Raw genomic sequence first — 24,838 nt, 5'->3', positions numbered from 1 at the left:
TAAATTTTTGTAGAGAAGGGGTTTCCCTGTGTTGCCCAGGCTGGTCTCCATCTCCTGGGATCTAGTGGTCCTCCCACGTCAGCTTCCCAGAGTGCTGAGATTACAGGTGTGAGCCACTATGCCTGGCCTATCTGCTGCTATATAAAGAAAACTTTTGGTTTTTTTTTTGCATTCATGCTGTCTGAAATTTCTGAAATATAATTTTTAAAGTTAACTTGTTTTAGTCTCTCATTCACAGAAAGATATTTGGCAAAAAGTAGGTGATTTGCAGTAAAACTCTGGATATCAAATCTGACTCAGCGACCTGAATGGAGGAAGCGCTGTCACCTGCTATGTCCTGAGCCCAGGTCCCAGAGATGTTTTTGGTTTGTTTGTTTGCTTGCTTGTTTTTTGAGACAGGGTCTCCTCTGCCACCCAGGCCCAAGTGCAGTGGTGAGATCTTGCTTCACTGCAGCCTCCACCTTCCACTCTCAAGTGATCCTCCCACCTCAGGCTCCTGAGTAGCCAGAGACTACAGGCACGCACCACCACGCCTGGCTAATTTTTCCTCTTTTTTTTTTTTTTTTTTTGCAGAGACGGGGTTTTGCCATGTTGGCTGGGCTGGTCTCAAACTCCTGGCCTCAAGCAGTCCACCCACCTCAGCCTCCCAAAGTGCTGGGATCACTGGCGTGAGCCACCGCACCCGGTCCCAGCCCCACCCAGAGCCGTTCTTGAGCCTCCTTTTCCTTCACCTCATGTTGAGTGGCTTGTGCAGTCCTCTGCCTGGACCTTGTAGGTATTTTCCAACTGTATTCAGGCCCATCCCTGCTGGCAGTTAAGACCCCTGCCAGCTCTCCTGGACTCCTCCAGCCCGTCAGACGATCAGACCAGAATGGAAAGCAGCCCTCACCCTTGGCTCATGCTTTCATGAGATGGGGCCCCACCAACTGCAGACACTGCTGTCCCCAGGACTCGGTCCCTGTCTGCCTCTTGCTGCTCGTCTCTTCTGCCGCCTCCTTGACCCAAATCCACATGCCAGCAGCACCCACCGTTCCAAGTTCCGTCCTTCGGCCCAGACCCTGCCCTCCCTCTTCCCTCAGCTTTGTCTGATTCAGGCATGTTCTCCAGGCCGCTTCCCCTTCCCTAAAGCCACCCCCCTGACCCCCAGCATCTGGCTGCGGGCCCTCCCCAGCAGCCCTGCGTTTCCTGATATATCTCCATCCTTGTCCTTCCTCAGCAGCAGAGCATCTGACTGACAGGGAATGAGAGTCAGCATTGAACCAATGAGTGGTTGGATGAGGGAGTAAGGTACCATCGGCATCTCTGCCTGCAGTAATTATGCACGGCGGCGGCCGTCCTGTTGCTGTGCCAGGGTATTTGCAGAAGCTTTATAATTCCAGAGGAACAATGTCACACTTTGTAGAAGTGCCACACTTCGCTTGGCCCAGTGAATTGAGTCGTTAGTGTAGCCAGCTGTCTCCTGTAATGGAGTGGGAACACTGGAAGGGGGCTGTCTCCTGTGATGGAATGGGACACTGGAAAAGGCACTTTCTTTTGGCTGCCTCAGCTGCACTTTCTGCCTCACTTCTTGGATCATGGCCTCTCACCTGGCTGATGACTGAGTCTGTGTCCCCCATTTGCCGATGACACCAGCACCTCTGAGGACCCCAGGGCCGCCCCTCCTGCTGTCGCATCTGTTTCTGAGCATCTTAAAATCACCTTTGAAGGAAAAGTCCTCACAGGAGTCCCCCCCTTGTGCCTTACAGACAAAGAAGTATGCCGACGTGATCATCCCGCGAGGAGTGGACAATATGGGTAAGAAGCTGGCCTGCTGGCCTGTCCCCCCCGCCCCTCCCAGAGCTTGAGGCAGGGACAGTTCCACCAGCATGCAGTTACTGAGCACTCCCCTGCGCACGAGGCCTGCCAGTGTTGATCTGCGGCACAGGGTTAAAATATGCTTAAAAATGTATGTAGCTGGGCGCGGTGGCTCACACCGGTAATCCCAGCACTTTGGGAAGCTGAGGCAGGGGGATCACTGGAGCCCAGGAGTTCAACAGCCTGGGGAACATAGCAAAACCCCATCTCTACAAAAAATAAAATTATTTGGGCATGGTGGCATGCGCCTCTGGTCCCAGCTACTCGGGAGGCTGAGGTGGGAGGATTGCTTGAGCCTGGGAGGTTGAGGCTGCAGTGAGCTGTGATTGGGCCACTGCACTCCAGCCTGGGCAGTAAAGTAAGAACATGTTTCTTAAAACATAAATATATGTATATTCAAATCTGTTAGCAGAAAGTACTTTAAGCAGACTCTAACATAAATTCCTGGAAGACCAAGCTAAGAAGTCTTATTTTGCTGTGTCCTGATGCATGTTTCTGTCTGCTGAGATTTGACTCGATGCCCCGCGCCGCAGGCCTGTGCCTCAGGGCAGAGGTTGGGCGCTCACTCCTGGCCGAGTGCTGCGGGGAGGGGCGGTCTCCACGGAGGATGGATGCGGCTAACCAGCTGCTTGTCTGTCTCTTGGCGCAGTTGCCATCAACCTGATCGTGCAGCACATCCAGGACATTCTGAATGGTGACATCTGCAAATGGCACCGAGGAGGGTCCAATGGGCGGAGCTACAAGCGGACCTTTTCTGAGCCAGGGGACCACCCTGGGATGCTGACCTCTGGCAAACGGTCACACTTGGAGTCCAGCAGCAGACCCCACTGAGGGGCTGCCGAGCCTCGGGGCAGGTCTCCCGCCCGGCATGTGTGTTCAGGGACTGAGTCTGGGGATGCCTACCCACACCCACTGCTTCCTCTCGGCGCACCCCAGGGGGGTGTTAGCAGCGAGGCCTTCCTCACTCAGGAGTGGAAACTCGGATGTGTCACTCAGACTCAACTTGCCGGGACACTGACAGGCGTTCCTGAGGTTTTCAGCCACTTCCTCAGGCTCACTGCGGTTTAAAGATCCCTCCAGGTCACTGAGAAATGCCACAGAATGTGCGGGAAGCCTGGGAGGCTTCTGTGAGGAATGTGAGGCACATTATTGGGGAAATTGAGGAGACAGCCTGGACACTGGCTGGCCTGATGTTTTGTTGACAGTGAACCCACAGGGGGAGAGAGTTTTTTCCAGTCTAATCTGGTTCTTACACACTCACACACGTAACTCAAAAGTTTTGTGAACAAGTACTTTCCTTTTTTACATGTTACATGTCCTCCTGTTTTCTGTTTTCTTCTGTTTCATAACACAAGGCTGGTTGTGGCCTACAGACCTCATTTCATGACCCAGTGGTTCACAGTCCAGCATGGCCTACATGGATATGGGGGGCCACTGAGGGATGTTCTCCCTCCTTGCTTGTGCCTTAAAGGCAGAGAAGCGAGGCGGATGCCCCGGGAGCACCCAGCATCACACCCAGGCTTGTGCAGGGCCAGGCTGGGAGCCCATGCAGTAGGGCAGAAGGCAGCGGAGGCCAGGTCTATCCTGGCTGAAGAACAGTGTCCACGCACAGTCCCGCCTGGGGTGGGGCCCTCGCTGACCCTCACAGGAGCCCCCAAGGTGCTGTCTAGACAGGCTGTTCCACCCCGGGGTGGCTAGTGGCCATATGCAGGGAATGGTGCCTCTTGCTGTGGCACGCACTGGATCACCCAGGTACCAGCAGACATGGCAGGCCAAAGTCAGCGAGCCTCCTTTGTGCTATGTGGAGCTCACGGCCTCACGTATGAACACCCGTGTCTGGGTTGCCTGGGGCGACCCTCCCTCCCGCGTGGTGGCTGTCTCTGGAACGCATCCCTTGCCGCTGCCATGGGCAGCCCCAGCCCCTGTCCGTCCAGGCTCACCCACAGTAGTGATGCAGACGTGACGTGGATGAAGGGGGCTGAGCACTGTGGCTGGGTTCTGACAACTGTAACAGTTTTGTCGAGCTTAGGCCCCTTTGGAGGGAGAATCAATAAATAACACCAACTACAAATGCCAGTTCATTCCTTTTTTAATTACATTAAAAAGACAAAGTAAAGGCATGGAGCTGTATGGATGACACACCTTGACCAATGACGAGGAAGATTTCACTCAGCCACGTCTCAGTGGAGTCTCAGCGGGGAGGGTTTCCACACAGCACGGTGCCGAGGGCCAGTCTTGATGCTGTCATAGACAATGACGTGCAGGCCCCAGCCCCGGCTTGTGCTTCAGGTGGCCCTCCAACACTGAGCTGTCTCAGGACGCCTGCCGGCCTCGCTGAGGGCGGGGCTGGGACTTGCTCAGGTTGCTGGGTGTTCATGAAAGAGGATCGGGTCTGCCAGATCAAACTCCACCCTGCAGCACTTAGCAAGGACCAGGCCCCGGTCTGCTGAGTCTCACTTGCTTCACTGCTGGCCCTGGGTTCTCGGCTTTTCTTTGTCAACTCCTAAGCTGGCCTCTGAAATACTCCCTGTGTCTTAGTTCAGGGGTGAAGACACAGAGGGGGTATCTTCATTGTCGAGAAAAAATTAACTTTGCACGAAAAGGAGCTGCTCATCAGAGAGCTTTTCAAGAATGAGACCCCCACGTGTTCCGGTAGAGGCCCTGCTGAGCCCGGCCCATGTCCTCCCAGCGTGGGGCCCACCCTGCTCATTACGTACATTGACCAAGACCCTTCAACCTCGTCCCGACCCCAGCACGGGTGTTCTTTGCCACACTCTTGTTCTAGTGTTTTCGGATCAAGATGTCCCAGCTGTCTTTCCAGCGAAGGGCCTTGAGTTCATGTGGCGAGAGCGACTTGTCCCCGTAGGTGAGTGGGCGCAGCGTGTTGGACACGTGGCACGCGGAGGAGTACCAGGCCACCACCAGGGCGCTGAAGACAGTCCTCTGGAGCTGGGACCTGCAGAGGTCAGAGCAGCATGGGGAAGGGTGGCTGACCACTGCGGCTTCCCTGCCCGGCACCCTCTTGGCATCTGCTGTCCACACGGTCACCCCCCGAGGCCTGGGGTTCTGCCTTCAGGTTTCTGTGTCTTGTCTCCCGCCACCCGTGACTGTCTCCCGCCACCCGTGACCATCTCCCGCCTGGATGCACTGAGAGGGGCCCCCTGACGACTCCTCAGGCCTCCACAGTGGCTGGGCCACCTCCACACAGATGCCAGAGGACTGGTCCCAAACCCACGGTCCTCCCTTGTGTGGCTTCCTGAGACCGGGAGGCCCTCGCCTTCTGCTCCAACCTCCAAACACACCCTGGTTTAGAAGCTTTCTTGGGTTCTCTCCACCACACCACACAACCCGACCATAACCAGCTGCTGTTTCTGACACCCCGAGGCTCCTGGGCCTTGCTCCCTGCTCCCGAATCCTCCAGGCCACCCACATCTCTTCATCCCTTCCCCGTCTCCCCACCCACTCTGCTTTCATCTCTGTCAGCCGTGACTTCTCCCTCTGGGTTCCTGCAGTGCCTCATCTGGGCGTCTCTTCTGAACCTCGCCCATTCCCCGGAGGGGCCAGGAGGATGTCAGTGCAACGTGAAATGGGTGAGGTTCGCTGCACCCCATGTGTTTGCTGCACATGGGCTTCCCAGCAGAGGGCTGCTGCCCGGTCCAGCCACTGTCTCTGCAGCCCCCGTACCTGCACAGGTGGTCGCTGATGTGCTGCAGGACCACAGGGAGCAGAAGGATTTGGAAGGTGAGTGCAGGCAGATAGTGGTAGAGGAAGAGTGTCTTCTCCATCAGGAAGAACGGGAGGTAGTTCACTGCCCAGCCACCAGCACACAGCACCCCAGCCAGCACCCAGCGCAGCCAGGCATCTATAGGAAAGGGTTCAAGCTACACCAACTCTGCTGCTCCCACAGGCCGGATTTTCTCTCTCTCTTTTGCTTTTTTAGAGGGACAGGGGTCTTACTATGTTGCCCAGGCTGGTTTTGAACTCCTGGCCTCAAGTGACTCCCTCACTTTGGCCTCCCAAACTGCTGGGATTACAAGTGTGAGCCACCGCACCCGGCCTGGCTGCCTGTGTTATCCAGCCATTTCCAGCGCATACGGGCAACATGGGACCAAGGGGGCAATTCCTACCCAATACGCTGCACTCGACTGGAGACGCCTGTAACGCAACGTGGGAACTTAACATTTTGTCTCTTGGGAGACAAACATAATTTAAGGTTCCACAATACAGAAACAAAGAGGTCGCCTTAAGGGGTAGGTTCCTATGAAGTTGGTTTGTCACCTGAGGCGGTGAACGCTCAGCAGGAGGAGGAAGAGACATAAAAATGAGCTGTGGGCCGGGTGTGGTGGTGCACACCTGTAATCCCAGCACTGTGGGAGGCCGAGGCAGGAGGATCGCTTAAGCCCAGGAGTTCAAGAACACCCTGGACAACACAGCAAGGCCCCATGTCTATATTAAAAAGAAAAAAAGCCATGTGGGAGATGTACTAATCCTGAGGGAGGTCATGGACGCCTCCGCCGTCAGAGCCCATGTGTGAGGTGTACCAACCTTGAGGCAGGTCATGGACATTTCTTCACTGTCAGAGCCCATGTGTGAGGTGTACCAACCTTGAGGCAGGTCATGGACATTTCTTCGCCGTCGGAGCAGGTACCACAAGGACAGCAGGCTGTAGATGGCCAGAGCGAGGCTGCCCGAAACCCAGATCACTATGTTTCCGAGTAGATGGATCTGAGCCTAAGGGAACATGGGAGATGCTGTCAGCCACCTGCCCTCTGCTCAGGGAGGGAAGAGGAGAACACAGGAAAGGGATTCAGATGCACGCACTACTTCAGCAGGGTGAAAAAGGGCCAGGCACAGCCTAGCATCCACTAGGCCTTACTACTGCTGTGGACAGGTCTGCTCCTACTCAGACCTTTCATTAAAAGCACTGATGCCAGCCGGGCGTGGTGGCACATGCCTGTAATCCCAGCACTTTGGGAAGCTGAGGTGGGCAGATCACCTGAAGTCAGGAGTTTGAGACTAGCCTGCCCAACATGGCAAAACCCCATCTCTACTAAAAAGTACAAAAATTAGCTGGGCATTGTGGTGGGCACTTGTAATACCAGCTACTTGGAGGCTGAGGCAGGAGAATTGCTTGAACCTGGGAGGCGGAGGTTGCAGTGAGCCAAGATCATGCCACTGTACTCCAGCCTGGGTGACAGAGCAAGACTACGTCTCACACACACACACACACACACACAGCACTGATGCTCTCAATTTTGTAACTGGAAAGTGAAAATTGGGAGCAGATGACCGCTTTGTAACAGCAGCGCTGTCCACAGAGGAGAATGCAAAGTGCGCCTGGAGCTCGGGGTGCGGCGGCCTCTGGGCCTGCGCCTCTGCCTTCAGTGCACATGCTGAGCCGACCTACCCGCCTCTGAGGGAGGAGCAAAAAGGTGGGCATTTCCAGCGTCTGCCCATTCAGTGAATATTTATGGGGCACTGACTGTGTGCCCGGCCTACCAATGCTTTCATTCTGCCGGGTGGAGAGAGACGGCACACACATCAACAAAGCACGGGTAAGCTCCACCACCAGGTGCCACACAGAAAATTGAATGGGAATATCTTAAAACCACTTTTGCCAGGAAAAAGGGAACAATGTGTCTCCACAAAAGCAATCAAGCCGGGTTTCCTTCAACAGGCATGCATGCCACACCCCTACTCCTGGCTCCAGGTTGCCAAAGCATTTAGAGAAAACCAAGTCACAGGCCTTTGTCAGGAAAAGCTTTGGAGAAACCCAGCACTTTCCAGGGTGCAGCAGCTGCTCTTAATGCCAGGAATTCTCAAGAAACAGGATGAATCTATGACTGTCAGCTGTCAGCATCGCTCGCTTACGCTGGTCCTGGGGTGCAGCCAGTAGGCAATATTGGTGTCCAGAGTGACCCACTCCAGCGGGCTGGAGCTGTACTTGTGTTCCGAGTCATCACTTCTCAGCGCCAGCATCCTCCACTGGAACAAAGCAGAGGCCTCTGAGATTGAGGATGGGGGATGCCTCCCGCTGCGCGTGGATTTGGTCAAAAGAGTACACTGCTGCCCCTTGCACGTGGACTGTCCCAGCTCAAGTTCATTCAGATCATGCATCGGAGGCAGCACGATCAGAACCTGGATTCTAGCCCTGGCTGTGGCCTTGGGAGGGTCGCCCCACCCTATGTGCGCCAGTCACCTCCTCTGTAGACGAGGTGATTGGGCTGAATGCTCTCTAAGGTCACGTTCAGATTTGTGACCCTGAGTTTCTGATTGTGACTTCTCTTGGGCTCTGTTATGTTGAGTGTGGCCCATTTCACTGCCTGGGGGCCTTAAGACACCCTGGCGATATTGCAGAACCTCCTGGGTCCCTATTACTCCTGACCACAGGGCCACAAGGTGTGGGCCAGGGGTGTCACACACAGTCCCTTACACTGGAGAGAGGAGACGCTCATTCTGTCGTGAGCCTCTGGCTCCAGCGTCAAAGCCTGACTCTGGTTTGAGACCTGTGCAGCCCCCAGGCCTCCCTGCTGAGGAGTCAATGCTCAGCGAGCTAGGCCAGCTTCCCTGGCCCGCTCCTCACCTGCAGCTCCGAGAATCTCGCCATGAAGCTGAGGTTCCTGCTGACATCCACCTGTGCAGGTGAGTGCAGCTCCCATTCCCGCTCCCTCTGCTCCTGGCCTGGCAGAACAGACAAGGGCATAACAGATAGAAGTAGCACAAGGTCAAGAACTCAGAGCAGAAGCTGTCAGCGCAGCAAAAAGCTGGCTTCCTGCCTTTCCAACAAAGACCCCTCATCGAACCGCATCATTCCACTTAGCTTTCCCCACCACACCCAAGACTACCCGGTCAAATGAGGCGATTTCGACCCTCAGAAAGCTCCACTTGCACGGGGATAAACTGGTTGCCTTCTAGCAACACCTCGGAAGAAGCGTCTTGAGTTGTTACCGCAGCAGCTGAGTGCAGGGTGCAGGGAGGGAGATGACCTGCCACCGAGCATGGAGAATGTGCTCAGTTCCCTTCCCACCAAAATGAGAACTCTGGGGTGTTATCAAATATCGAGCAGCTGGACGTGCATTCCTGGAGCGGCGGAAGCCACGCCGCGGACTCACTCGCGCCATATCGGTGCTCCTCCACGTTCCACACCGTGCTCCCGTGGTAGCCCCGGGACAGCTTCTCCCCGACGATCTCCAGCTGGCGATACCCCCAGTCAGGGAGGTGAGCCCCACTCAGCTGGTGACACCGCAGGAGAGAAAAGGGCGTGATGGGAAGGCCGTGGCTCCCATGTCCACTCGGGTGGAAAGGCAACCCCTGCCCAGGTCACGCTGTCAGCAGGTGCCCCTTGTGGGAGCTTCACATTGGGATTCCATCCTGAGAAGTTACAAAAGCTGCCCTCCCTCGGTGTAAAAGGAAGCCGCCCTCCCTCGGTGTGAAAGGAAGCCTCCCTCCCTCGGTGTAAAAGGAAGCCATGATGACTCGAATCAAGCGTTCTGCCTGTAGAGAGGCGGTGAAGCCTGAGGAGCTTGGGGAACAGCCTGGAGCCCACAGCTCAGGACAGGCCAAGCCACGGACAGTGTCCTTACCTTTAAGACAGCGGAAGTGTTCACGTGCACAAAGCGGACCTCTGAGAGGATGGTCTTCCAGACATCTGTGTCGGATCCTCTGTTCACAATTTCCTGCAAAAAGAGATCTCAAGGATTATTTCATTCCTTTTCAAATTTCCTTCAACGTAAAAATAAAGACCTGTCACCAAACAATGATATTGACTTGAGCCTGAGATAAAGGGACAAGCCCCCAAGTGAGGGAAGCTATAAGGGGCTGGTGCTGGCCTTCCTTCCCAATGCCCACAGCACCCCGGGCTGCTCTGAGGGTTGCTAGGGAAGCGCGCCCTCCTCCTCGCCAAGGCTGTACAAGAGGTCTCCTCACAGAAAATACAAAGCCTGATGTTCTTCATGCCTCTCTGTAAAGCCTATTCATAGAGAAGGCTCAGAGCCCTGGCCGAAAAGTGAGCAAGTCTCAGTCCCTATCTGGCAGGACTCGCAGACGGCTCAGATGAAGGCCAGACACTGTCCCTGCGAGACACAGCTTAGAGATTTCCTCACATCGAGTAATAAGACAACTAACATCTGAAAGGCACTTTGTCTTGTCACAGCCTGACATACCGGAGCCTCACAATGACCCCATGACGTCGCATGACTGTCATTTTCCCATTTTACTGTCACAACCAGAGAACCCAAGAAGCTAGGCAGGAGCAGGCATGAGGAGGCCTGGCCGGGGTCCACGCCGCAGGCCGGGCGCGCACACCTCATGCGTGCTCCTCCTTCCTTGTTCTATGAACTTCAGACACCTGAAATGTGGGCTCCTGGTGCCAAAGGGGCCATCAGAAAGGACAGAGAAGGGTGCCTGTGAGAAGGGGGCAGGTGCACAGCACTGACATCAGGGAAGGACTATGGGGGGGCGGGGATGGAAATGCAGAACGCACACAGGTATGCAGAGCACAGAGACGGCGAGTGGGGCAGAGGGGCTCACTCTGCACAAAAATGGAACAGTCAGCCAGGAGCAGTGGCTCACACTTGTCATCCCAGCGACTCTGGGAGGCTGAGGTAAGAGGATGGCTTGAGTCCAAGAGTTCAAGACCAGCCTGGACAACACAGCAAGACCCCATCTCTACAAAAAATTTTAAAAGTCAGACTGTCCTGGAATAGAAAAAATATTTTAAAAATTAAATATTCAAAATTAACAGGGGCCAGGCATGGTAGCTAACCTATAATACCAGAAGGCAGAGGTGGGAGGATCACCTAAGCTTGGGAGGCCAACACTGCGGTAAGCCAAGATCATGCCACTACAGCCTGGGTGACAGAGTGAGACCCAGTCGCAAAAAAAAAAAAGAAAAGAATATCAGCAGATACCTGGCTTTGCTGTGAGGGCTGGCCATGGGGACATGGTGCTCACTCTATCGAGAAGCGAAACAGGGCTGGGCCTGCGTAGGCAGAAAGCGCTGAAGCCAGTGGGAAGCTAGAAGTGGGGGGTGTGACCTCACTATGGAAATAAGCCCAGTGCCTTCACTGTGGTCATGGGGCTGGGCTGCATTTAGTGCTCATGTCCTTAGATTCAGATGGCAACATGGTCCAGTAACAGACTTTTTATGGAACCTTTCCCAGGAGACCCGATTCCATAAGTGGAGCAGGTGACCCTGGTCGCTGGAAGGAAAGGTGACCACAGACCTAGCGCCTCAGGAACATCCCCCACACTCATGGCTGAGCCTGTCCCCAGGGAAATCCTGAGAAATGGAATTTCTCCTGGATCATGGTGGCAGAGGGGTGTGGCTGGAGCTCGTGTCCTGTGTTCAGGACCTGTTCCTGAGGCTGAACAGGTTGGGAGAACTTTCACCTAGCAGAGCCTCAAGCGCACCTGGCACCCAACATGGAGCAAACACAAAGCATTTAGAATCTGAGTGAACACAGGCCTCTGACGCAGGAAACCACCAGGTTCCCCAGTTCCACCAAGGAAGATGCATCGGTTCCCTGTGAAAACATCTGTGACTTTATGTACGAATAAAACTTATGTAACTTTACATCTGAATCAGAATTATTCTAAATATCCAACCTCAACTGGGTGAACTGAAAAAAAGGAAAATTGATTATTCTCAATGGCAGTTTCAAACATTCCATGTCAGGAAGTGCTCCGTGTCAGGAAGTGCTCCGTGTCAGGAAGTGCTCCATGTCAGGAAGTGCCCCGTGTGAGCAAGTGCTCCGTGTGATGGAGTGCTCCCTGTGAGGGAGTGTTCTGTGTTAGAGGAAGTGCTCCGTATGAGGAAGTGTTCTGTGAGAGGAAGTGTTCCGTGCGAGGAAGTGTTCTGTGTTAGAGGAAGTGCTCCATGTCAGGAAGTGCTGTGTTAGGAAGTGCTCCATGTGAGGAAGTGCTCCGTGTTAGAGGAAGTGCTCTGTGTCAGGAAGTGCTCCATGTGAGGAAGTGTTCTGTGTTAGAGGAAGTACTCCGTGCCAGGAAGTGTTCTGTGTGAGGAAGTGCTCAGTGTCAGGAAGTGCTCCAGGTGAGGAAGTGCTCCATGTGATGAAGTGCTCTGTTTCAGGAAGTGCTCTGTTTCAGGAAGTGCTCTGTTTCAGGAAGTGCTCCGTGTGAGGAAGTGTTCTGTTAGGAAGTGCTCTGTGTGAGGAAGTGCTCCGTGTGAGGGAGTGCTCCGTGTGAGGGAGTGTTCATTACTGATGGTTGTGGCTGCTATAGCCGCAGCCTTACTCACCAGTCTCCAGAGGTTCTGGGCGGGCATGGAGATGTTATAGTCAATGTAGCAGGAGACCTCCTGTGAATGGGGACTCAGGGGGGCTGCAACATCATGCCTGGAAAACCAAGACCGAGATTTCAGGAAATTCTTTGAATTCCCCTGGAAGGCGGTTACTAAATCTTTCAGGTAGGAAAAGGTTGCTTTTCAGAAACAAAGCCGGCTCAGCCGTAAGGGGTGGCCTGGTCCCATGAGTTGCTGCTACTGAGGACGGAGGTCTTGAGGCTCGGCGATGGGAGTGGACACTAAACAGGCAGGAGGCCCTGTGGGAACATTTCCAGGAAAAAAGGATACTTTGCTGTGGAACCTTCCACCTGTTAGATGAGCGAACCAAGTTTCAGAGGAAGGAACCGCGAGCCCAGGCCCCTGATCCGGTACTGCTGCGATGCCAGCTGGCAGTACCAATGCTACAACTTGCAGGGCTGAGCTGCCCGCCCCCGCGCCCAGCTGGCCTGGGGATGCAGCAGATATGCCGGGAGAAAAGGCTATCAACCTCAATGTTAACGAACACCCACTTCTTTTTTTTTTTTGAGACGGAGTCTCACTCTGTCACCCAGGCTGGAGTGCAAATGGCGCGATCTCAGCTCACTGCAACCTCTGCCTCCTGGGTTCAAGCGATTCTCCTGCCTCAGCCTCCTGTTTAGCTGGGATTACAGGCACGTGCCACCATGCCTGGCTAATTTTTGTATTTTTAGTAGAGACGGGGTTTCACCATGTTGGCCCAGCTTGTCTCCAACTCCTGACCTCAAATGATCTGCCTGCCTTGGCCTCCCAAAGTGCTGGGATTACAGGCGTGAGCCAGCACGCCCGGTCAGGAACACCCACTTCCTCTTAATCCACACACTCAGTAACCATGTGGTACCGCACCATGCACCTGGCACTGTCTAGGAGCAGCCACCCAGCTGTGAACAAGACGAGGCCCTCACAGCCCTCTGGGAAACAGCCATCATGCCGGTGGACAGAGCATGCAGCTGCAGGAGTGCCACTAATAAAACAAATGGTGGGGGACAGCACCCGGGAGGCACTTTCTGATGCGGTGACATCCCAGCAGACCCCTACATAGAGGGGCCATGGGGGAGCCAAGTCCAAGAACATTCTCACAGAGGGAGCAAGTGTGGAGCCCCCAAGGGGCCCGCAGGTGGTTGTTTCAGGGCTGGGGGAGCCAGGGTGGTGGGGGTGAAGCATGTCAGGGTCACCAGGGGCCCTGGCGGGTGACAGGAGTCACTGAGCACAGAGGAACAACGCAAGTGGGCTGTGCATGGTCCCCAGGCCGGACGGGCTGCTGCGAGGTAGAGAGGTCAGGCCCAAGGAGGTGGGAGTAGAGGGAGAAGGAAGGACCCCTTCCCAGGGCTGGTTCTGAAGGTTGAGAAACAGGATCTCCCAATGGAATCAACGTGCAATGGGAGAGGAGGGGAAGGAGTCAGGTGATGCCTCAGCTACTGGGCCCTTTCCAGGGAGAACCAGAAGAGCCAGGGCCAGTGACCGCCCCTGTGGAGCTGGGAGTCGTGGAGAGCTGGAGGTGAGCCCCGGGCAGCTGGGTGGAAGTCCAGAAGAGGTAGCCCCAGGACTGGGCCTGTGCAGAGGCGGCAAGGCCGGAGGGCCCTCAGAGACTGAGAGCAACAGAGGAAGAGGAGGCGGTGGAGAGCGCAGTCAGGGAGAAAGGAGGAGGGTGTGAGCAACTGTGCCCAGCACCGCGGGAAGGCAAGTCGGACAAGGACGAAGGACTGAGAGGGAAGAAGCCTTCACGGCTCCACTCGTGCCCGAACTTCCAGGCTTCTTGGACTCACTCATACTTTAAGCTTTACCACTTTACGGAGGTGCGCCCAAACTCCATTCTCTGCATAGAAAGCGGGTCAACATTCCCAGCCTGTCCGTGTACACTCATCCACGGTGCCCCGAGCTCTCCTAGGATGGGCTGTGCTAGGTGCTTCTGTCCAGTCCTCACGGAGCCTCTGTTTCCTCTTAACCCCGCTCCCTTCCGCGGCCAGGCCTCCCAGCATCAAATGTAGGTCTAAGAGCTGCTGCACATGCAGGTGAGGGGGAGACAGGGGGCAGCGGCCCATGGCAGGGCTCACGTTTTGCTCTGAACAGAGAACCACAGAGGAAACCCACAGGTGCAGCAGAGCAGACGGCAGGCACACTCACGTGTTCAGGGAGCGGGTGGTCAGGCCGTGGACCAGCTGCACCATGTCCCCATGCCTCACAGGTCTCGGAGGGCTGCTCACCACCAGTTGGTGCCTGGAAGACACAGTGCTGTCGGGACCACGCAGCGCCTGGTCCCCTCGAACTAACAGTTGCACTGGAGGGGCACAGCTCTGAATTCTCATGGCTGAGACTGCCTCCCAACCCATGTATGCCTCACATGAGGTGAACACAGGAAACCAAAGCACAGACATTAATTGAGCTCTTTTCTGAAACCAAAGGTCATTTTCCAAATGTGATTCCATCCGCGGTCATCACACCTGCATTGCTCTGAATTTGTCTACAAACACTACAGTGACAAATGTACCATGACTGCCAAGGAATCCTTCTGAAGGGCATTCCACCAATCAAAGTGTATGAGGGGGCCGGGCGTGGTGGCTCACGCCTGCAATCCCAGCACTTTGGGAGGCTGAGCTGGGTGGACCACTTGAGGTCAGGAGTTCAAGACCAGCCTGGCCAACATGGTGAAACCCCATCTCTACTAAAAATACAGAAATTACCAGGATGTGGTGGTGGGCACCTGTAATCTTATCTACTTGGGAGGCTGAGGCAGAAGGATCGCTTGAACCCGGTAGGTGGAGGTTGCAGTGAGCCGAGATTGTACCACTGCACTCCAGCCTGGGCAACAGGGTGGGACTCTGTCCCCCACAAAAAAAAAAAGAAGGAAAAAAAAAAAAGCCCACTCGGGCTGCAGGTGCTGGAATTGGGCAGGCAGCAATGGGAGGACACCATCGGGAAACGGTGACCGGGGACGGCTAGAGACCTTGTTTGGGGGCAGAATCCACAGGACTGGATATGGGAATGAGAGCAAGGGGCGCCTCTAGCTGGGGTGTGTGCAAGATGATGCTACTTTTGCAGGAGGGGGGTTCTTGTTTTTATGAGGAAGGGAGAGGGACACAGGTCGGGGCACTGAGCTTGCCTGGAAACTCCTCAGAGCAGCTACTGAGCAGGCTGCTCACTGAGGGTCTCATGATCTACTCCCCTGATGTTGGACTCAGCACTGAGCTGGCGTTCAGGCCGTAACGGTGACTAGAGTTGGTGAGGGAGGGAAAGAAGGGGGCCCAGGACTGCATCCCAGGGTCTCGCCTGGCCAGGCCAGGAGGTGAGCTCTGCTCTGGAGTCACAGGACCTGCACTCACCTCCTGGGATCCTTTACAATCCACCAGTTATTGACGTCTTTGAAGGGGTAACAGGTCACCTGTTGCTGGTGGGAGCTTCCTCGGCCGTTCTCATATCTGTGTGAAGTCAACAAAGAGATGTATCTGGGCCAGGCGCGGTGGCTCACGCCTGTAATCAGAGCACCTTGGGAGGCTGAGGTAGGATAACTGCTTGAGCCTAGGAGTTTGAGACCAGCCTGGGCAACATAGTGAGACCCCGTCTCTATTTGTGAAAAAAAGAAAAGAAAGGGAAAGAAACGTATCTGGAAGTGGGTCATCGATCAGGCCCACACACCTTTCTCCTAAAGTTTCTGCAAAGGGAAGCAGATTTCAACAAATACAACCTAGCAAGGGGTTTCAGGGAAAATGAAGATACCACAGATAAGGAGCTGAAATCAGACAATTTAGGCAGGCAGTGCTGAGGTCAGCCACAGCCACAGAGCTGGGGCCGACCCTGGGCCCTGCCACATGCCAAGTCCCTCCAGCAACACCCGGGAACCACGAAGCTCACGGGCAATCAGCACCCAGGCTGCTCAACTTCTTTCTGCCCTGCAAACAAACTTCCTCAAAGAAAGGGAAAGTTGCTAAGATAAGCACATCTATGAGCAAATAAAGCATTTAATCATCTTCAAAGTAAAACCATCGCTTTCCTTACATCATGGGGTAGGTGTCCTGGTGGGAATGAAGCCAGCAGGGCACAGGTTTCCCAAAGACATTCCTCAGAGTGACCTGGGACCCGAAGGCCACCTCCAGCGGCTGACCCTGGGTGATCCGAGCTAGTCCTCCCTGAGACAGAAGCAGAAGGTTGATGAGTGAGAGACAGAAAGAAAAATGCCCCTAAGCCAGCCTTCCCGATGGCCACTCCTCCTCTGGAGTGATGTTCAGGCTAGTGGCCATTCTCGTAATAGTGGTAATGATCTACCATTTAATCACGTCATGTTACATTATAGAACCATAATGAACACTAAGTCTGATCAAATGCTGCCTCTGGGCCAGGCACTCGGTTCAGCCTTCCACGTGCACCCTATTCAGTCCTTACAAGCATCCAATGAGGTAAGAGCAATGATAATGTCTAAGAGATAAGAAAACCAAGACTGGGGTGAGCCAAACAGCTTGCTGAAACACACAGCACTACAGCACTGGCCGTCGGCAGGCTTGGCTGACTTTAGGAACCACGGTCCTGACCGCCTCTACTGATACCTTCTACCACTGCTGCGAGGTTCATAGGAATGAAGGTCACAGTTGAGTGCGGTCCTTAAGGCGGGTGAAACTGCCCAGGGTTTGTAGGACTTGACTTTAAAACGCTCCCAGCTGCCGGGCACAGTGGCTCACACCTGTAATCCCAGCACTTTGAGAGGCTGAGGTGGGTGGATCACTTGAGGTCAGGAGTTCCAGACCAGACTGACCAACGTCGTGAAACCCCATCTCTACTAACAAAACAAAAAAATTAGCCAGGTGTAGTCGCAGGTGCTTGTAATCCCAGCTACTTGGGAGGCTGAGGTAGGAGAATTGCTTGAAGCCAGGAGGCGGAGTTTGGGTGACAGAGTAAGACTCCATTCCCCTCCGCCAAAAAAAGAAATATGGATGTGGATTCTTCATTTTTTGATTCAAGTGCTAATGTTCACTTGATGTATTTGTAAGAAAACTCTGGGTCCACTATCATCTTCCTTTTCCAGTGGCCACGATGCCCACTGCTTACTTACCTCTAAGCTGGCCTGGAAGGCACTGGACATGATTTGGTCGTGGGGCCCAGAGCGGAAGAGTAGAATCAAGTGGACGTAGAAGAACAGTAAGTACAGGACGACCGGGATGACCAGCAAAGCCACTGCTCGGGCGAGCAAGTGACAGAACACACAGACCTGCCAGAGATTCAAAGAAAAGTCTTGTTCTACTGCGTGGAAAAGCGCACCCACCTCTAGACATTGTGAGCTTAGAAAAAGTTAGTGACAGAAACTCTGGCCTCCCATACAGAGGCACCTGCAGATGCCGACAGGCAAGGCTGCCGAGGCCTGCCTGCTTCTGAAACATTGAGGATTTGAGTCTTTTCACCAAGTTCCCCCTGTGACATCCGCATCTGCACCATACAGGCCGCTCTCATGCAGCACTGGACATCAGCACCTACATTGGACAAAGTCTGGTCTCCAATCAGGTGCCAGGCATGGACAGCTGCAACACCCAGAACGAGCACGTAGGTGAACACACCCATGTACTTGATGCTGCAAAGACATGACGGAAATGGAGTTAACACGAGACAAGAAAACACGAGGAGGCAGAGGAGGACACTGCCCAAGACCAAAGGCTCAAACTCACCCCACTGCGCAGGAACAAGCGACCCCTGTCAGTGTTAGCCAGAACCACCAGCTCAGAGAAAACGGGCTGGAATAAAAACAGAGCAGACGGAGATAGGAATAGTTCAGACACATTTCCAAAAGGCTAGAGAAGCTCCACATTCTTCAGGGAAATCTTTCTGGGTCGGCTGAGCGACAGGTGCAGTAAGAAAGAATTCCCATCTCCCAAAGAATCCGTCCCAGCAGAATTTTTCTTTTTGCCCAGAAAATTCTGTCCTGTTAGTTTAAATTATAGAAAAATGAAGATGTATTTATGAAGTCACAAGCCAAGGGCCAACCCCCAAAATACTAGAGGACCAAAAGATATCTAGCACTAAGCACAGAAGCTCACGCCTGTAATCCCAGCACTTTGGGAGGCCAAGATGGGTGGATCACGTGAGGTCAGGAGTTTGAGACCAGCCTGGCCAATATGGTGAAACCCCGTCTCTACTAAAAATACTAAAATTAGCCAGGCACGGTGGTGTGTGCCTGTAATCTCAGCTACTCAGGAGTCTGAGGCTGGAGAATTGCTTGAACCTGGGAAGCAGAGGTTGCAGTGAGCCGAGATCGCGCCATTACACTCCAGCCTGGGTGACAGGGACTCTGTCTCAAAAAAAAAGATATTTAGCAAGCAACTCCTCAAAATGAAAAGGTACCGTCTCACAAAACAAAACAAAACAAAACAAAAAAAGGTAACGGACCATCTCAGACCAACAAACCACCCAGAATCTCTGTTCTCGTTAACCAGGAAGACACTCCATTTTCCATACCTGTGCTTTTGGCAGTTGAAGAACTTCAGGTAGGACAACACGGCCAATAGATTAAAAAATATTAACACTGATTCCAAAAGCATTAGCCTTGACTGAGTGATGAGAGCATTCTCTGTTTCAAAAAGGAAATACGTGTCAATTTTAAGGTAGCAAGGGAAAATATGTATGAGGATGAAAAACATTCATGAAAAAAGGCATACTTCAGAAGCGATACAACTGTATGGGGCTGCTGTGAATGTTAAAACATTCTATAGACACAGGGCCTCATACTGTCATCACCCAATACACATCTCTGTTGATTTTCTACTGTCTCTTTCTTTTTTTTGAGTCAGGGTCTTCCTCTGTTGCCCAGGCTGGAGTGCAGTGGCACCATCATGGCTCACTGCAGCTTTGACCACCAGGGCTCAAGGGATCCTCCTGCCTCAGGCTCCTGAGTAGCTGGGACTACAGGCGCATGCCACCACACCTGGCTAATTTTATTTATTTATTTTTTTGAGACAGAGTCTTGCTCTGTCACCAGGCTGGAGTGCAGTGGTGCAATCTCGGCTCACTGCAACCTCTGCCTCCCGGGTTCAAGCGATTCTCCTGCCTCAGCCTCCTGAGTAGCTGGGACAAAAGGTGGGCGCCACCATGCCCAGCTAAATTTTGTATTTTTAGTAGAGATGGGGTTTCACCATGTTGGCCAGGATGTTCTCGATCTCTTGACCTTGTGATCCACCCGCCTCGACCTCCCAAAGTGCTGGGATTACAGGCGTGAGCCACCGTGCCCGGCTTATTTTTTTTGAGATGGAGTCTCGCTCTGTTGCCCAGGCTGGAGTGCAGTGGCGCAGTCTTGGCTCACTGCAACCTCCACCTCCCGGGTTCAAGCAGTTCTCCTGTCTCAGCCTCCCAAGTAGCTGGGATTACAGGCACCTGCCGCCATGCTCAGCTAATTTTTCGTATTTTTTTGTATTTTTCGACGGGGTTTCACCATGTTGGCCAGGCTGGTCTCAAACTCCTGACCTCGTGATCTGCCCGCCTCAGCCTCCCAAAGTGCTGGGATTACAGGCGTGAGCCACTGCGCCTGACCCTTATTTTTTGTACAGATGCAGTCTTACTATCTTGCCTAGGCTGGTCCTGAACTCCCGGGCTCAAGTGAGCCACCTGCCTCCGCCTCCCAAAGTGCTGGGATTATAGGTGTGAGCCACTGCACCCAGCCTAATCTAACTTTTCATCTGCTTTAATTTCATCTGTTCATAAACATGAGCTGGAAGACCCTCTCTGAAGAGGATCCACTGACTTACGAGTCCATCTCAATTGGCCAAGGCCTGGGAGGTGGTGGAACAAGGGGAAGTTATCATTTGGTTACAAGATTGGTTGGAGATGGAGGTGCCCACGTGCGCATGGACTTTGCAGCATCATCTGGGCAGTTTTCTACTGCCATACCCTGACTGCTGATAAGAGTCTGATCCCACAATTCAGTAATCCCATACCACGGGGTCAGCCTGGGAGCGGGTGACTTGCAGCGTCAAATCTGGATGAACCAGATGCACTTTCTGGTGCAGCTTGCCCACCAAGCCCACGTGATCTTCCGGGCCAAAGGGTCAGTTCTTCCCTACGTGACAGCAAGAGCAGGCAGGGGCACAGGTCTTACCGATGAGCATCAACAGAGCAGCTCCCATGGCGGCGCAATGAGAAAAGTGGAGCTCCAACACTATCTGGTAGGCCATGGGGACCGACAAGGCCCCTGCCAGCGCTGGCAGCAGGCGCAGGGACCACACAGGCACGTTGCTACTGTATTCTGGAAAAGCAACCACACTGCAGAGCTGACTACACTGTGCACACACCATCTCCATGTGCTGCAGCTGTGTTTTCACATAGCGCCATCATGCGCACAGACTCTAAAATGCACGTTTACAAAACTGGGGACCACTTCGGCAGCAGAGTGCATAAACTATGGGTGAAGGCTTTGAAATTAGCTTTGCATAGTCACGGAACCCGATCTCACGAAGCATAGACAGGACTAAGGATTCTAAAATTTACCGCCTTACTTATACATTTACCCTCCCTATTTTCTTTTTTCTTTTTTTTTTTTTGAGACGGAGTCTCGCTCTGTCGCCCAGGCTGGAGTGCTGTGGCGCCATCTCGTCTCACTGCAAGCTCCGCCTCCCGGGTTCACGCCATTCTCCTGCCTCAGCCTCCCGAGTTGCTGGGACTACAGGCGCCCGCCACCACACCCGGCTAATTTTTGTATTTTTAATAGAGACGGGGTTTCACCGTGTTAGCCAGGATGGTCTTGATCTCCTGACCTCGTGATCTGCCTGCCTCAGCCTCCCAAAGTGCTGGGATTACAGGCGTGAGCCACCGCGCCCGGCCTACTCTCCCTATTTTCAAAAACATTGTGGCAATGTACAAAATTTACATGTACAAAAGATAATTACAATCAGATGCTATGTAATACGTGTACCAACAACAAGGGCTAAAATAATGACTGTAACTAAACACTAAGATTTTAACCATACTTTTCAAAAGTCTTTCATTTGTAATCCAACCAATTTATTATTTTCTGGACTCAGATTAATAAGGCACAGTTTCTGTGGGACTAGGTATGAAAGGAAAAAAAAAAGCCACAGTTGTTAATCCTTACAAAAGTCACAATCTCTCCATTCTAACCTGTGCACATTAATAAGGGAAATGAAAATTATCTTTTACCTGCTCCAATTCTGTTCCACAAAAAATTGCCATCGAATCCTCCTAAATAACCTGAAACAGAAGATTAATCAGTAACTATCCCATTCAGCAAATATTTCTAGAGTACTGTGGCAAGCAATAAATAAGATGCATCAATAATAAGACCTGGTTTCTGCCTGTAAGAAATGCACTGATAAGTTTTAAATGTATTTGAGGTCCTGAAGGGTAGGGGCTACTCTCCTAACTGATGACTCCTACCTCCCAAGGCCAGCACCATGTGGCCAAATGGCGGCCCACTGTCATCCAAGAAGAAGATTCGTTTCATGTAAAAAGAGATGTACTGCCCATAATATACTTCGTCAAAACTAGAAAAAAAAAAAACAACCCATATTATATTCAATTAGAATCTTAACTGTAAACAAAAACTGTGAGGATAAATGTGTATGTGTTTCCAAATGACTTTGGGTGGGTGATCAGCAAAGGCTGGATCTGTTGCCCCAATTGTTTCCCATCCCCAAATATTAAGATGCATACAGCATCACCCACCCACAGAGACATGGGGAATTCACCAAGCACAGCTGGCACTCAGCATGCCTGCCCCATACAGATTCTGTCTCTCCCTCGTGTTTGATTTAGGTGGATACTATGAGCCAACCTGCTGAAAGACCTCCTGGGACGCAAGGCTAATTCTGCCTACCCACCCCCCCACCCCCGCCCCCACCAGCAGCACATGTCTGTGGCTAGCGATGACCCAATGAAACAGCTGCAAGTATGAAAGGAAAACGTGGGAATCAACTGCAATAACATGTTTTCAATCAGGGAGAGGTGAAGATAACCAAGAAACTGCTGTCAATTTCTCAGGCATGATAATGCAACTGTGGTTATGTGATTTTTGTTTTTAAGAATCCTCAGCCAGGCACGGTGGCTCACGCCTGTAATCCCAGTACTTTGGGAGGCTGAGGTAGGTGGATCACAAGGTCAGGAGTTCGAGATCAGCTTGGCCAACATGGTGAAACCCCTTCTCTAGTAAAAATACAAAAATGAGCCAGGTGTGGTGGCAGGTGCCTGCAATCCCAGGTACTCAGGAGGCTGAGGTAGGAGAATCACGATTGCACCATTGCACTACAGCCTGGGTGACAGAGCGAGACTATGTCTCCAAAAAAAAAAAAAAAAAAAGAATCCTCATCTTTTACAGACATACCGCTGAATTATCTATGAATATAATATGTCTAGGATTTGCTTCAAAGTAAAATCCACTGCAGGGAGGGGGCTGGCTGTGAACTGATAAGGTGAAGCTGGGTAATGAATATACTGGTGTGTGTGTGGGGGGGTCATTCATTATACTCGTCTCCCTGCTTTTGTATATGTTTGACGTTTTCCATAATAAAAAGTTAAACAAAAAAGAACATGCAGCAGGGCGGAGTGGCTCGTGCCTGTAATCCTAACACTTTGAGAGACCGAAGCGGGTGGATCATGAGGTCAGGAGTTCAATACCAGCCTGGCCAAGATGGTGAAATCCCGTCTCTACTAAAAATACAAAAATTAGCCGGGTGTGGTGGTGGGCACCTGGAATCTCAGCTACTCGGGAGGCTGAGGCAGAGAACTGCTTGAACCTAGGAGGCAGAGGTTGCAGTGAGCCGAGATGGCACCACTGCACTCCAACCTGGGCGACAGAGCAAGACTCCGTCTCAAAAAAAACAAAACACACACACACACACAATTAATCAGTTAATAAAGAGCCCTTCAATAATAACAGCAATCACTTCCTATTATGACAAAAACACATTCTAAAGAGTGCTCTCAACAGTGAAGACTCACTTCCAAATCCATCAATCCTCTGCCGTCCAGACTTTAAAACTGTTACCTAAGGCTGGCAACCAGATTTTCCTCTACTGCACCCCTTTAATGGGCCAAATTTCACCTGTTACAGACTCAGAGGGCAAGACCTAAAAGGTGTACTCTGCTGGGGCTGTCCTGGGGACAGACTGGTCTTTCCTCTCACTGCCAAAAACATCTATCACCAAGAAGCCAGGATTTCACTCTCCCATTTATGCTATTCAGTAAGGGCGCCTCCTGTCACAAAGTACAATTCTAGATTCACCCTGGGAATGGAGTCATTTAGCTTACACCACAGCCCGCGGGTAGGTGAGTCGCCACAGCCGGCTCAGTAACCCCATCCCAGTCAGGGCCACAAGGCTCAAGTTGATGTCAGCCGTCACCACTACAGGGCGCTTCAAAAATCCCCACATCTTGTAGAAAAGAGGGCTCAGGCAGATGCCCTAGAAAAGAAGGAAAGAGCCGTGGTCAGTGAGGGCTCACGAGAGGCTACAGAAGGAATCCCCAGCCACCCGGCTCCCAGACGCGCGTCGAGAGAACCACAGCACAGCCGGGCCGAAGTTCCTGGAGCCTTGGTTCAGGTAGACATGTGGGGTGAGGGGCACTAGCAGTGAACTCGGGTGGGAATTCACGGGATCTCAGGACTGGACATTCACTCCTTTCAACAACTCAGCCCACAAAACCTGCCGAGCACATCTTGGGAGCGAGAACACTGCTAAGGAACGCCAGGGTTTCTGCCCTCCCTCCCCGACGACCAGGAGCCCACAGTGCGGCCACAGCTCCCTGACCCTGGGCAGCTCCTGGGTGCCATCTCAGCTGCTTACAGCCCAGGGACCCCAACCTGGCCGAGCCTCGGGGCCTCCTCATCTCTCCTCAAGGATGCATCTGCCCCCAGTGCCTCCCTGCCTTCTATCCCAGCGGCACATCATCCCCGGGTGCTCCCTTTCTCGCCTGGAGGATGCATTTGCACCCTGCACCCCCACGTTCTCCTCCAGGCTTCATCTTCCCTTGAGCTCAGCTTCTCTTGAGGCTGCATCAGGCCTGGGACACCCTGTCTCACACCAAAGCCGCATCTGGCCGTTGGCGCCCCGCTGGTCTCCTCAGGCCCCATCTACCCTGGACGCGCCCTTCCCTCCCTGAGCTGCATCTGCCTTGAGCGCCTTCCTCCCAAAAGGTCCCATCCGTCCTGGGAGTGCTTCCTCTCCCCTTGCAGACCGCATCTCCCTGGCCGGCCCTTCTTCCCCACAGGCCGCACCTGTCCCGGCCACCAACTCCCGAGGCTGCGTCGGCCCCAGCTCCGTCCTCAGCCTGAGACTGCACCCGCAGCACGCCCTTCCTCCCTAGGGCTGCACGCGCCACGGAGTTCTTACTTCGGGGCTCGGTTGCCCGAACGCCGCACCTGCCCGGGCCCGAACCCCGTCCCCAGCTCCGGAAAGACGGGGACGCCCCCGGCCCCAGCCTGTCCGCAAGCCACGGACCCGCGTCCCGCACTGACGGACTCCCCCAAGTCCGGGCTGGGCTCTCGTCCCCGGTGTCCCCAAACGTACCCGCGTTTCTCCGAGTCCAGGCAGAGCCGCGCCCGGCTCCCGGCAACGCCTCAGAACCGTCCGACTGGGCCGACGGTTGGGGGTGAGGCCGCTCGGCACCCCGCACCACTCACTACCCTGCTCAACGTTCGATTCACCGCGCCTGCGGGGCCCGACGGGCAGCAGCGCGCTTGCGCAC

General features: G+C 53.4%; 2 protein-coding genes across 8 annotated transcripts in view; one reads left to right on the top strand and one right to left on the bottom strand.

Annotated features, from left to right (window-relative positions):
- The window catches only part of UCK1 (uridine-cytidine kinase 1), a 7,511-nt gene extending 3,586 nt beyond the window's left edge, over positions 1 to 3,925 (top strand). For all 3 annotated transcript variants that reach the window (XM_063713888.1, XM_009244967.4, NM_001132809.2), the window contains 2 exon segments: positions 1,746 to 1,794; positions 2,504 to 3,925. In XM_063713888.1, coding sequence (XP_063569958.1) covers positions 1,746 to 1,794; positions 2,504 to 2,685 — 231 coding nt within the window. In that variant the 3' untranslated portion in view covers positions 2,686 to 3,925.
- On the bottom strand, positions 3,926 to 24,838 carry POMT1 (protein O-mannosyltransferase 1). Of its 5 annotated transcripts, XM_063713900.1 has the most exons (21): positions 24,661 to 24,838; positions 23,405 to 23,556; positions 21,536 to 21,642; positions 21,299 to 21,349; positions 20,241 to 20,387; positions 18,608 to 18,719; positions 17,821 to 17,886; positions 17,633 to 17,726; positions 17,214 to 17,369; positions 16,166 to 16,296; positions 15,493 to 15,588; positions 14,297 to 14,389; positions 12,113 to 12,209; positions 9,438 to 9,530; positions 8,967 to 9,087; positions 8,438 to 8,535; positions 7,726 to 7,839; positions 6,459 to 6,585; positions 6,208 to 6,300; positions 5,539 to 5,716; positions 3,926 to 4,810 (listed from the first exon to the last, which is right to left on the bottom strand). In XM_063713900.1, the coding sequence occupies exons 2-21, from the start codon at positions 23,524 to 23,526 to the stop codon at positions 4,636 to 4,638; spliced, it is 2,271 nt and encodes a 756-aa protein (XP_063569970.1). In that variant the 5' UTR covers positions 23,527 to 23,556; positions 24,661 to 24,838; the 3' UTR covers positions 3,926 to 4,635. The 5 variants fall into 5 exon arrangements, with proteins under 5 accessions (XP_063569970.1, XP_063569971.1, XP_063569972.1 ...); XM_063713901.1 differs by lacking the exon at positions 20,241 to 20,387 and having other exon boundaries at positions 24,661 to 24,820; NM_001135380.2 differs by lacking the exon at positions 6,208 to 6,300 and having other exon boundaries at positions 3,931 to 4,810; positions 24,661 to 24,790.

This window comes from Pongo abelii, chromosome 13, assembly GCF_028885655.2.
Source record: "Pongo abelii isolate AG06213 chromosome 13, NHGRI_mPonAbe1-v2.0_pri, whole genome shotgun sequence".
Lineage (NCBI taxonomy): Eukaryota > Metazoa > Chordata > Mammalia > Primates > Hominidae > Pongo > Pongo abelii.
The sequence above is the reverse complement of the archived record's forward strand: the minus strand, read 5'-3'. Positions and strand labels throughout refer to the sequence as shown.

Excerpts from the sequence above, each read along its gene's own strand:
- POMT1 (XM_063713900.1), bottom strand. The coding sequence starts at position 23,526 with ATGTGGGGATTTTTGAAGCGCCCTGTAGTGGTGACGGCTGACATCAAC. Across the intron at positions 20,388-21,298 it reads GTGGAACAGAATTGGAGCAG|AATACAGTAGCAACGTGCCT; the intron begins GTAAAAGATAAT and ends TTGCTTTTCCAG. Across the intron at positions 14,390-15,492 it reads ATTGTAAAGGATCCCAGGAG|GCACCAACTGGTGGTGAGCA; the intron begins GTGAGTGCAGGT and ends TGTGTCTTCCAG.